This window comes from Linepithema humile, chromosome 1, assembly GCF_040581485.1.
Source record: "Linepithema humile isolate Giens D197 chromosome 1, Lhum_UNIL_v1.0, whole genome shotgun sequence".
NCBI classification, from domain to species: Eukaryota; Metazoa; Arthropoda; class Insecta; order Hymenoptera; family Formicidae; genus Linepithema; species Linepithema humile.
Window position 1 is genome coordinate 6498564 of NC_090128.1, and position 13902 is coordinate 6512465.

Consider the following 13902-nt stretch of genomic DNA (forward strand, 5'->3'; position numbering starts at 1 on the left):
TACAATCAAGTGCCCTTAACTCGCGCTAATAAAATATAGTTACATATTTCTCCCCGTCAAATTTAACCGCTCTCGCGTCCGTTACATTTAATGGGTTTAACAGCGTAATGGCAAACGTTATTAAATACAGTTCGCTGCGAATGAGATGCAAAATTAATTAACCGTTTAAAAAAATTGAATTACATTTGAGACTACCATTTAATCAGTTGCAGTTGCTTGCGTATTAATGCTGTTCCGGAATTTTTTTCCAAAAATTCTCAGTAATAAAAAAAAAAAACAGATTAAGCCTGCGGATTAGCGCGCTGCGAGGCGCGCTTCCTCCGCCCGAAATCGTTTAATGTGGTAATTAATTAAACTCGACAGTTAACGATTATCTTGATTTATTATTAATTCGCGGGGGCGCGGTGGGAGGCGAGCTGTCACGCCGGTGCGACGTATATTCCCCGTGCCTTCGCGCGGCGATTGTGCGACAGTAGTAGCACATGCGGACTGCTGTTTAAGGGCCATTCAACTCGCCACGGCGATCTTCAGAGCGAACAATGGCCCCGCTGAAGAGAGGCAAACAAATAAAAGGTAAAGGAAAGTACGGCGAAAGGTAGAGAGAGCCCCGCTGTGATGCTTTCTCCCTCCCTTCGTCGCCCTTTATTTTTTGTCCTTCTCGCTTCCACGCTTTTCGTTTTGCGCTACGCGACGACGTTCATCGTGGTGGTGGTTGGTCGTCGTCGTCACTGCGGCTCGTCGCACGCGATCGCGGCCATTTTATTGCCGGAACAATTACTTTCTTCCGTAGGTTTTATCGATAGTTCCCGGCGACGATTTCGCGGATGTCGGCGATCGCGGTCGAATCATTCTGACGCAGTGTGGTTTTTTTTTTTTTTTACAATCTTTCGTATGTGCGACGCAGTGCGCGACGATAGCGTGAGATTGACATAGTTCCGCCTGCAGTTGAAAGTATTCGTTGCACAATTTCATAGCTTATTTAATATTTCTCTTTCGACATGTAAAATAACGCCACGTTAATTTATCAAAAGAGAAAAAAAACCAAAATCGATGTTGAAATTCGCGAAGCGGAGATTCAACGTGATACAGCTTCGATCACGTATTGTGCAATTTGTTTTTTTTTTTTTATTTTCGTAATTTGTCGCATGCGACGCAATGAATTTCGCGTGCGAATCAGGCAACGTTATATGTATATTGTTGTATTATTGTTGGATTAATTATTTGTTGCCGTGATTCATTTTCCAATTACAATTTCGCTTTCTATAAATGTGCATTAAAGTTTTCATCGCTTAATCGCAACGAGATCCTTTTGTGTGATTTTAACAATTGATACCACTCGACGCACACTCGGAATTTTCGTATCGCACAAATCGTTCTCGCTGTTGCGTCATGATTTTGCGAAAAATTATGGATTTAATTCCGACGTTACATCTCCGATGGCTGCAGCGCGCGCGCGACATTTTAATTAAAGCAATTTGTGCTGCGATTTCGAAAAAAATTCGGTTTGCACTTTTATTAAATTGCAGCTTCCGTCCGCGTCGCAACATTAACAATTTAATTATACCGCCGGATCGAGCACGGCCAGATTACCGTCGTCGTTGTTACACAAAAGTCTTATGTGACGTTTCAATGTTTTTTTCTTTTTGCGTTTGATTTTTCGATTCGCATCGCCAACGTGTCGATACGTCCGCGAATAACGGCGTGTGAATTTCCGCATTTGATTTCAGAAAGCTCGGGTGTTACTCCGTGGCAAATCTGCGCTATAATTCGTCGGTGCTTTATGGTCGACACGTCACGCAATAACAAGGAGTATCCGGTTAGCCTGCCGTTTCTATCGAATAAATCGCGCCGCGCACAGCCGCATTTACTTAAGTTCCACCCGCTTTAGTACGTGACTTCACCTTTAACCCTGAAATCAATCTTTTCGCGGAGCTCTATTCCAGTTAAGTCAAATCCGAAAGATAAGTAATCGAGTTAAGAATTTGAAATATAAGTCCTTTTAATAATATATTTTAAGAACGAATTATTTCAGCCAAAGCAAAGTCCGATTAAAATAACAATGTTAACGCGATGTAAAATAGAATTTTGTATTTTTCATATCAATTTAAACCGTACTGCTAACGATGACGCGATCTTCCGCGCTGCAATAACATTCAACTGAATTTTCAATAAATGTCTGCAAAAAGCAGGAAGTATTACTTAGAATTCGAAAATTCAACATAGTTGTTACAAACGAGTAAAAATGGATAAGGAATCTAATGGAGCCAGAAATACACAGCTCGCATACCGTAAATTATTACCGGAGAGCTCATTTAAATTTGTACACAGGCTTGTGTGACGCGCCCACCACCGCAGATAAAAAAATTCTCTCGCCGCGGATAAAATGTAAATGGAGCCGTATTTACTCAAAGTTTTGCGATGCGGAGGGCCGGTATTTTTAACTAAAAATGTTGAGAATATTTAATGCTGTCCAATGTTACCAAGGACAAAGTTATTATCGAGCCGCGACACACACATATATATTTCAGAGTCAGTTCAATGTTATGGATAAATTCCGCTCTCAATTTTGATTTTGTCATCGGCAACCAACACACACACACGCGGACGCGCACGTCGCGCAACGTTATTCCTCGGGTTACAATAAATTCGAATTTAATAGGAAACGCGGTTGCAAGCGCAATAAGAGATACCGGCCGCGTTTTCAATCGCCCTCCCAGCTGGCTCTTGTTTTATTTCTTGTTGCGGCACCGCTGGATATTCGATTAAACTCGAGCTTACTCAATTTACCGAGCGACAAGAACGAGTCCAACCCCCGGACGTGGAAAGTGCTATTTTTGCCCGGAAATTTTCACGAAATGGCTTACATTATTAAACGCGAAGGGGCCGTCAATCTCCACATTCGTCAAATGTCCTTAAAAATAATGCAGAACACGGGAATAAAAGTCGACGAAAGCGAACGGTGCGGGCACGATCGAAACGTCTCCCCCGCTTTTTGCTCAATTTATAAAACTATACTTGCGAACTTTCGCTTTCGTCGCCTCGGAAGAGACGCGCTTTAATGCATGCGGCAAAGTTGCGCTTCCGCTTACGACGGAAACAGTTCTTACCGCGTGAAGTGCATCGGTAATGTCGCGCTGCCTCGAGTTTTGCCGTCACGTTTTAGGAACGGTTTAGGAAAACGTCCGATGCGCGACATCGGTCGTTGGTTCGCGTATGCATTATAGCGGCGGTGCAACGCGACGCGACGCGAAAGAATGCCATTATATCAATAGTCTATACGCCGTGTGCGTTGCATAATGCAGTTTAACTCGCGCTCCGGTTACGAATCCAGGCCGCTACTATTCCGATTCTCGCGCAAGCAGCCGATATTAATGATAAAGGACAACAATGAAACGCGAACCGGGACGCTTTTATGCGATTACCGAAGGCGAAGAAAAATTAATGCAAAACCAATATTCGCAAATTGTATCAACCGTTTTGCGCTCCGCGGCACGGAAATTGTGTCGAGATAAAACGGCCTGATTACACCCTTGCGGAGTTCACCGACGTCTTCGCCGTCGCGAGTCCACGCCGACAAAGAAAATGAGGTTCGCGAGAGCTCATTCTCGGATCTCTCATCCGAGTCTGTACAAACGTGTGCATTCGGAGCTCATACCTGGACGCGGGAAAATAAAGCACGTATGAAAATACCTGGCGCGGCAACTGAAATTGAACGAGATTGTGGAAAGCCGGGGAAAAGTGAATTACCATTTTCGAACGAGCTTCTTAGTTTCCGCGATAGCGGAAACAAAACGTGAGATTACATTTACGGCGCGAGACCCGGCGTAAAGACACTCCGCGTCGATATAAAGGATTTTCCTCTCGCAATCCAATTCGCTAATTAAATTTCAATTAGCCGTTAGTGCGCGAGAAATATCCTCCGCGCTTTGCACTTTTAATCCATTTCATGCGTCCATTACGGTGTTTTTGTACTTATTACAGCGTTCCGCCGCCTCAATTATACAGCGTGTTGCATTTGTAACACGGCGGACGTGTAACACGGCGCCGTGTAATTCCGGCAAAAAAAAAGTGGATCGCGCTGACAGAAGGCGGCCATCCACGACGCTAAAGTACCGAGATTGCAGAGTAAACGTGGACGGCTGGAAAATATTTGCGCGAATCTACCGAGCTCTACCAAAATATTGGCGAACTCAGCGGGAGCATGCAAGGAAATTGGAATGTACGTAGTAGAAGGAGGCGTCGCGCGTCCCCTTTACTACCACGTTAATACGTTTAAGCCGCGTACGGATCGTGGAAATTGGGTTTTGTCGTTCCACCTGGAGATCTCGGCGAAGAGAGTCCTCGGGCGATGGAAGGAAGGGAGGGGGGCCGTATTTGCACGTTAGCAAATATGGGTTAGTCTTGTCTTACGTCGCGCAAGTTTAAGCGACGACTTAATAAGACTTTTCGCCGCTACTGCCAGTCAGCGTCGGCGAGACCGGCGACGACGAGCAATCTCCGCTCCGAGAAGACCATTGGCGTGGGGATCACCTCGCTTAAAAGTCAACATTCGGTGGCGGAAAGCGCGATAATAATAGCGACGGGCACAAAAGGCGCAACAAAACCGCCCGACATTTCGCCCTGGAATTCCGTGAGCGAGGGATCTTAAAACAAAGCCGCGATAATGCTGCGAGAATGTTGGAGAAACGTGCAACGGATCCGAAATGCATTCGCCAGAAATTTGATTAATCCTCTTTCCAGGGCGGAAGTCTAGACGAACAGGCGAGTTTCGCGTTACGTCGTTCACGGTAACTAAAAGACGGCGGAACTACTAATGCAAGTAATTAAGTGCAAGAAACAAGCGCGAGCGAGCGAGCGAGTTGGATAGGTTGCGCGGACACGGCAGGACGACAAATTACTAACTTGGGAAATACAATTCCGCGGCACGGTGGGGATAGGGACGGGGGATGTGTGCGTGTGTGTGTGTGTGCGTGTGTGTGTGTGTGTGTGTGTGTGTGTGTGTGTGTGTGCGCGGGGATACGCCAAAAGTAGTGGAAACAAAGCGTTTGTTCCTGCATCCGGCCTTGATACCCGAATTAAATCATTCCCGAGTACGCGAGCGCTTCCCGCTTTATGCAAATGAACGGCAACGCGGCGCTAATGTAGCATGATATTTTATTAGCGCGGTCAAACGGCAGCTAAGTCACGCCGGACAGCGGGAATTTTTGCGATTGCGGCGCGACGCGAGTTGCGATGCTTGAAACGCGACGAGAAACACGTAACTCCGATCAATAATTGATTTATGATTGCACGTGGTGAAAGTCAACGGTGAAAGAGCACTCTATCGAAATGAGCTCATATTTTCCGCCGATGAAAGAAAGAGACAGAGAGAGAGAGAGAGAGAGACCGGTGTTCGCGTGCCGCAATTACTCCGGTTCTGAGGATCGATCTGATTGAAAAGGAACGATCGAAGCGAGTTTGGGCCTTTAGGCAAGCATAATACACTCTGTCGCGCAGAGAAACCGTATTAATAATGCCTGGCGCACCGGCAGAAATTGCTCAAGAAGACCCCCCCGTAGCCTCTGCCTTATTCAAGCGATGTCTCAACGAGGAGGGCGAAGGGCGAGCTTTCGTACTTCGAGCCAATTTTGCAGCTGCAGCGTGCATATCGATACTCGGAGTTCAATATTGCACTTCGCGCAAAGCCAACATACCTCTCTTCTCTCCTCCGCGATCCCGCGGGCCTTTAAATATCCCATTCACGCAGTCTTTATCCACTTTCGATGAATTTCGTTATTCTATACAAAGAGATCTATGTCAGCTTACCTGCAACAGAAACAAACATTTCGAAAGTCAGCGGGAGAAATCGAAACTTATGCTCCAAAGCTACGCAAAATAAATTGTCTCGCAACGTATATTTGTAGGAAACTATTTAATATTTGGAAAAAGATGCAGAATTTTAATCACACACACACACTTGTTCTCATCTCGCCGGATCGATGCACGCTCCGAGGATAATTCGTGTATACGAAATTTTCACTCTCCTTCGATGCAAGAGGCAACGCGCGCACAAACGACTCACTAATTTCTCTAATCACATCCCGCCATATTAGCCTTCGCTTCGTGTCGCCGATCGCATCACGAGGCCTAATTAGCAGCATTAGGCGAGCGCATCAAAAGGATCGAAGTGGTCGTGGAGAAAACAGGAGCATCGACGGCGGGTGAACGATGGCGATAGTAGACCGGTAGAAACGTGACGGTAATCTCGATGAAGCCTCCCTTTTGTCCGCGTCGGTTCGGGAATCGGTACATTCCTTATCGGAGCGCCGTTGTCCGCCGAAAGCAATTAAGCGATAAATTTTACGACGCCACAGCAACCTGGATCACGGCCAACTTCCGGCAACCCGATTCTCACCGCGGGTGTCTCCTCCGCGTACGTGGAAGACGCGGAGGGGGGGGGGGAGAGAGAAGGCGGCATCTTCCTAAGACGACGCTCTCCGTCGCGCCGTTCCGCGAAAACTCCCATCGTCATGATGTTCTTAATCCGGCGGAGTCCGCAATTCGGGTTAACGAACCGCGTCCCGAGAGAGCGCCGCGGTTTAGAGGCGAACGATCCTGGAATCGCCGCGTTCTTACGCGATCCCGGAATCCTCCATCGGGGAAGCGCGAGTCTCGTGGATGGAACGACAGTCGCGCGGATAGCGCGGGAGAGTAACGAGGAATATAATGCGCGCATTATGCAAAATTTCACTCGCGAAATTATGTATAAAGAACCGCTGACGGCCCGTGTTCACGCGCGATATGAAAAAGAGACGCGACTCGGCGAATCGTTGCGAAAAGCTAAATATCTCACTAGCGGGGTCCTTTGTTTTTCGGAGCGTTTCATGCATCGCTATCGAACAATTATCATGTCCCAGTTGCGCCGCGGCGTGACACACGCTAATTATGCGTGAAACGCGCGGTTGTATGCGGCCGCGCGCGTGTGTGTGTGTGTGTATGCAAAGTTTCATTACGCGACCAAAAAAGCGACCTGAAAAGGACGACCTAATTCTTCGGGGTGTAACAACATTCCGCGTGGGTATCGGTGCGGCATTTGCATGAAAAATCGCCCGAGAGAGAGAGAAAGAGAAAGAGTTTCCAACAGATTTCTACAGTGAAATTTCTTCCCCTCGAAATTTTATGATGTAAATTGGATCGAAAAGCGGCCATTCGTCTGTATTTAAATACGCATTTGATCCTGCATTTTTCAAACAAATTGACATTTCGCTAATTACACTTTGCGGCGCGTCTTTACGGAGGAAACCCCATGAACGTAAATTACACGAAACCTTATCGGGCTTCGGAATGCGCCGCGCGCAAACGTATTTGTGTTTGCGTGACGATACGTTCCATCGAATTAAGATTATCGAGCGAAAGCCACGTTCGTAGCTCACTCTCGATCGGCTTTCGCCGTGAATCGACTTAATGCCAAATTACGCGAGTGCACGTATCTGCTCCGGAAATACGGACGCGCCGCCGACACGGGTTACACCGGCGTCGTTCGCAGGACGCGCGGTCCTGCTTGCACGTGAAATTCGACGGGCGATCCCGGCGATACCGGGTGTCCCCGTGCGCGAGCGTGTAATTCTATTTGTCGTTCCCTAACACCGACCTAATGCGAGCGCTCTTATCCGCGGCGTATAATAACGTTAGTTTTCTCTTTGTAGATCCGTTTAATCCCCCGGTAACTCTGTAAAAGTACTACGGCGAAGTTAACCTGCGAGTTTCGCGATGCTATCCGGATAATTCCGGCGCGGCTACGACGAGGATTTTAACCATCTTTCCATCGCCGATGTCTTTCATTCACAATACGCGAATAATACGGCATTCGCTGTAACGCGTTTTTAACGCTCACGTAACGCAAACTTGAATCGTAAAATGTAACTCGGATTTTTTAACTTACTTTTATACAACCTCGTGATTATTTTAAACCCCTGTTGAGAAATAAAAAAAAAACTCAGTGCAGAAAAATGAGTTATTCATGAGCTTTCACATCTTTCAAATTAAAAATTTCGATTTAAAAAAAAGGAATTAAATTCCTGTTCAATGTGACGAATTGAAAAATTTTAATTTACAAGATGTAAAAGTTTATAAATAATTCAATGTTCTGCACTACTTGTTTTTATTCTTGCAAAGTTGAGAATAGCAAATTAACGAGAGATATATTCACTTTATAATGTAGGATTATTTTTACGCGGTTTTCAGTTCTCACTCTTCGTTTTTCGCATACTTTGCTGCATGAAATGTTGCTTAGATTTAAACCAGTGTAAGAATATCGCGTGACGAACAGCTCTAGAGCGTATGACGAGCTGTCGTCCGCGATGTCGTCGCGGAAAATGAAAAGACGGAGCTGGATGCTGCTCAAGCACGCGACTGGAGATCGCCGTCGCCGAAAACATCCGAGGGATTTCTCTCACGGGTCGCACGAGCGAATGCCGGTCCTGAGGACGAACACAAACGGCGCCGGCTGTGATGTCGATGAAATTTCATTAGCTCGAGGAGAAAGCTCGCCGACGGAGCGCATTGTCCTCGGGAATCAAAGCTTTCTGCATTTTCATGACAACGACAGACGTACTCGAGCGGAGCCGCCGCCGTCGTCGCCGCCGATACGAAAGGAGAGACGCCAGTTTCCGACGCTCCTTCGCGCTCCACTCGACAACGACTCCTCCGACCCGTACAATTCAAGATTCGACTCGGAACTAAGCAATTCACGAGCGAATCCACGCCGCGAAAAGGTCTCCGTCGGATTTCCAACGTTTCGCGGAGAAAAGAGGTGAAATTAAACGGAAGCCTTATGAATGAACATACATTTTCGATATCGTCACTATTCATTTATCGATTTCTTTGTTAAAACCTCTCTCGGGTTTTAACAAATCGCGCATTTAAGTCGTATCGGTGGAAATATATATACAAGCGTATATATTTATGGATGCGAAATCTGGTCGAATACTATTTCGCCGGAAGGCAATCGTGCCTCCAATAACATCGACGTTTCCAATTGAACGTATCTCGCATACAAAGCACCTCCGCAATCTGAGCAACCCGATGAATTATTACGACGTTCGAAATCGGCGCTTGCCAGCCTCGCGAGTAGCGTGCGCATCGCATTTAGGAAACAGCACCGCGAGTATCGCGCTAAGGAATCTCGAGCTAGATTGATTCGATTTCGCGAGTAAATCGTGCCGCTTCTATCGAACGATTCCATTGACTCGAAAATTCTCACGTCCGCTTATAAAATTTTACCGGGGAATATATATTCGCCCGTGCGACTGCTGACTAAATGTTCGGAAAATTCCGCTCGTTCTGCCGCTCGTTGCGATTTGCGCGACTGTTTCGTCGCGTTCCAAGTACGAGCCGAGAGATCATATTGCCGGAGATAAGAAAGCAGGGAGTAAGCGCCTTTCGCGGCTCGTCACGTTCCGGTATTTATCGTGTATACGTGAAAGTGTATACGTGAATTCACAATCTTTTCGCGCGCAACGAAACGAACTGGCTTTCCGGCGCGACATGCCGAATGCATGTAGATAGCGCTTAAAGTTCGATGAAAGATTCGCGTTGAGTAATTCGCGTTCCGATCGAGCGATCGATAAAGTACATTTTCGATTGCAATGCGCATACTGCACGCCGCGCGATGCATACTAAGTCGGCAGATTATGTTACTGGTCACATAACGCTGCCGCGAGAGCGAGTAATTAGAACATCATGAAATTACGATGCCGCGATTGGACAAATATCCGAGCGCGGGCCTAATTAAAGCGCCGTTCGCGTTCAGATCGACAGCGCGTGGCTTTTATAATTGCCTCATTAGCATATCAGTAGTGCGTAATTTTTAATTATGATATATTGCGGATACATTCCACTCGCCAACATCATTGAACAATACTCCTTTCAGAGTCATTACTGCGCCGCGCTATCGTTTAACTTTGGACGCAAGGAAGCCCGCCTCGTTGAAAAGTCGTTCCGCACGTCAAAGGAAATACATATCCTGACTCATCGCATGACGCATAGTCTTCCGTCGTTCTCCGTTCGAATTCGCACTCCTCCTTTCGATTGGTTCGTTAGCGCAGCCGGCAAACCGAACAAGGGATGCGTCGGGAAATAGAGAGAATAGAAAAGAAGGCGAAGGAGAGGCCATCATCCGCGTGCTTGACTCGCAGAGTGGTTGCGCCTTGCACCAATGAAAGAGGGAGTCTCGAAAATCGTGCGCGCGTTCACAAAGAAGTAGATTCCTCTAGAGATTCGAGAGGAACCCTCGCCAATTACATATACGGTGCGCTTCCTCTTCGCGATATGTTCGTAAAAAAAAAAAAAAAAGAAAAAAAAGACAGTTGTCACTGAGTCTTCTTTTACTTCCTTTTCGCATTAATCTTTAAAGTCGAGGACAAAGTAATAAGTAAGAGAGAAAAATGCTAAAAAACTTTTATACATATATTACATTCGATTGTGGTAAAGTAACTGGACAGCTTTAATGGACGTCTCAAAGTGACACTTCCAATTATGGACCTTTCATCAATTTTTAAAACTTTGTAAGAAAACTTTTTTTCGCAAGTATCGATTGGAAACTTGATTGAAGAGAGCTCGTTGGGGAGAAAAAGAAGTCGGGCGAGTGCCAGTCTATCGCTTCGAATGAACGTCATCGGGAAGGAGGTAGACATGCAATTTAGCTGAAAAATACTCGATCTGCAGCGCTATCCGGCCCTGGATAATCGGCGTTGTCGCCGCTGAGTCCTCTGGCGCTTGTCGTTCATGCATTATACATGAAAAGACTAGTTGTTCCTCGCTCTTTTTTTCCAAGTCGAGATTTCGCAGTTTTTCGTCTTCCGCGACAATCGGCGAGGCTTGCGATACGCGCGACGTTATCAACCGTACTCGCGAGAAGAAAGCCAGACAAACTTGCCTTTCAAAAACGAACGAATAGAACGTCTCTTATTTTTCGGGAAAAAATTTAGCGTACGTGTATTGCACTTTCATTGTTATAAAAAATAGAGACTTCGATCGAATCCTTTAATCTTGTCTAAAATAAGAAAAAATTTATCTCGTTGTTTTATTTATCCAAATGCGGGATGAGGAATCAATTTGTAAATCACTTCTTTTCTTCCTTGCCTCGATTCAGAGTTTCGTCTCAACATTAATTCCGAACATAATGCTATTAATTTTTCTTCAGTGTCGACCACCAACGGCGATAACAATTAATTCAACAATTTCTCGAGCACAGCATTGAGACTAGTTTTTCGTCTCTCTTTGTCCACCTCCGAGTGCTCTATGGTTTATTATAAGTTCAGGAGCGGCAGTGAGGTCTATTTTTTTATATCTTTCGCACAAGCACCGGGGGCAGGGCCGATCGACCTTTCGGTCCCTTTTTCATTCTCCGCGAGCCCTCTTCCCCCTCTCTCTCTCTCCCTCTCCCTTACTCTTTCTTGCGACCACCAACGACGTCGACGATTAATTCGCCGATTTCTTCTGCACCGTGGCGAGAGATTTTTAATTAGCCGTCCGTATTAAGATTCAACGACTGGTGTTGAGGAAAAAAAAGCCGTCCGTGCACGAGAAGCCGCTTCACGAAGCACACGTTAAGCATTCCTCGCATATTACACTCGCTCGAGAAGCTTCGTCGGCGCATTTTCGCCGTCGTCATTACGGTTTAAAGTTACGATAGAGACGCGTAAAAAAAAAAAATAATAAATCGAGTCCGCTGATATCCGCTGATCGCGCATCGGCAGTCCGACTGCCGCGGGAAGAAAATCGCCGTTAACTTATTCCCGTTTCGCGGCGAATTAAATTTTCGATCAGCGACCTGTTGTACTCGGCGACGCTGCCTACTTGAAATTCAATCAAAGTTTGCCAGGTAATCCGCGGCCTTGGAATCGGCGGGAGGCTCTATTATTATTAAGCTCACGCTCACAAAGCTATCGCGAGCGATAAACGGCGCCGATGTACCGCGGTGCGCGCTTGCATTCAACATGTTGACGGATAACCAAAACGGAGTCGCGCGCAGCAGGCCGATAATTTTATCAGGTGAGAGAATTAGTGAGTTATGCAATTTTCCTCGCGTATAACTTCGTCAACAACAATTAGCATCAAATCGCCGAGTGCCGTTCGGGCATTTTCCGATGTTATACATCCAGCTGTTTGTGTAATTCGTTTCGCGAAAATAGTTTCCATTCGCGCGGCGTATCCGAATGCAGCTGCCAACGGCGGGCACGCGTGAATAATTGCTAATCTCGTTCCCCGTCGTAATCTCTCCCGGCCTTTAATTTGCCTAATTACGGAACTTAATTATTCGACCGTGATAGGCGGGCCATTTGGAGCGCGCGCCTCCTCTTAGCAAACACTCGGAGAGTGATTTAGAGCCCGGCCCGGCCCGAGAATGCAAAAATCGTAAATTTATCGAAATTAAATTCTTTCGTATTTTCCGTCGTTTTTCTTGTGACAATCGGGAGTGAGCGCCGAAGGGTTTGCACGCCTCGAGAACTTTGCGCCGTGCCGGATTTAAATCGGGAAATCGGGAAAGGAGCGAAAAAGGGCGAGGAGCGCGATTCCGTTTGCGTTCCGCGGAGACGGGAACAGTTTCGATTAGACGAAATCTAATTTAAACCGGACGATGGCCGCTAATGGAAAAGCAATTTAATCTCATTGATCCAATGAGAAATCGTCACCGGGTCGTGCCGAGGTCGTGAGAAAAGCGCAAGACATCTTAACGATCGACGTGTGTACACACGGTGCTCTCGTCGACTGTTCCCGTTTGCGATCCATTTTTGTGATACACTGCTATATCAATATTTCTCTTCCGTTCTCCTCTCTCTCTCTCTCTCTCTCTCTCTCTCTCTCTCTCTCTCTCTCTCTCTCTCTCTCCCTCTCTCTAAATTAAAAAAATGTCGAATTTTTGATATTCAAGAATATATAAATGTTCGAAAAAGTTCGGACCATGCTTGTTTACAGAAACAAAGTACAACAGTCGGTCCGGTTCGTGCTGTTTTTTGAAACACACACTATGCGGGTATCGCAAATGTTTATGATCGTTTGCACGTGCGCGATCGTGACAACTTAGAATTTTTTTCTAGCAAAAACAAAAAAAAAAAAAGTGCGATAATAACGTAACACAAGATTGCAGGGCAGCTCTGCATACACAAATCGCACAGTTATGGATTAAAGCTGGTTGCGATGTATAAATGCAAGCTGTAATCTTCATTAAATAATGTCGGTTTGTTTAGCCGATAAGCAAGTCAAAAGTGGCGCTTGTTGATCGCACACAACGATAAATAAGGTAAACTTGCGCTTCGTAACGCGCGATTTCGCAATAAATTTCCGCATTGCCGGAATTATACGGCTCCGTTGTTGAAAAAACGTTTTGTTATCTGCGAGTCGCTCGACAATTTATGAATCAAATAATGTAACGTATTTTCGCGCCGGATCAATTTGTACATCGAGTTAACGATATAATGCGTTTAAAGTATCTCAATCGAATCGCTTACGTGCTCGAAACGATTTCGAAAAATTGATTTCGCTCGAGTCCCGCGGTCGAACCGCAACGCGGGCGTCATCATGTCGAACATTTTGCCAAATGTGCGCCGCACGAGCACGAAAGTGACCTTCCTTTCGGGTAACTTTAAGTGTCCAATCACGGTAATGCCCTCCGATTGGCTGACGTCACGGGACCTAATTCCTGCAATTTCCCAATTGCCGATTAAAGTCGCCGGAATCGTAGACTGCACACGCTGTGCGCGCACGGATACAACAAAACCAAGGATCAAGGTATAACTTTGCACGAAAATAAGGGAAGCGCATGTTTGCAAAGTTCGCGTCGGATGGCAAGCGTGGCTTTCGCATGAATCGAACTGTTCGAAATTGTCAAGAGCACTGCTAGTTCGATCGTGGAAAACGTAA

At 46.1% G+C, this 13902-nt stretch overlaps 1 protein-coding gene across 2 annotated transcripts in view; it reads right to left on the reverse strand.

The window, feature by feature from the left end:
* Sdc (Syndecan) overlaps positions 1–13902 on the reverse strand; it is a 66096-nt gene that overhangs the window by 26110 nt on the left and 26084 nt on the right. Inside the window, exon 1 of one of the 2 annotated variants that reach the window (XM_012380051.2) lies at positions 5694–5753. The exons of the other annotated variant lie outside the window; for it this stretch is intronic. Coding sequence (XP_012235474.1) covers positions 5694–5738 — 45 coding nt within the window. The 5' untranslated portion in view covers positions 5739–5753. Of the gene's footprint in view, positions 1–5693; positions 5754–13902 lie in introns of those variants that run through there. 2 annotated transcript variants of the gene reach the window in all.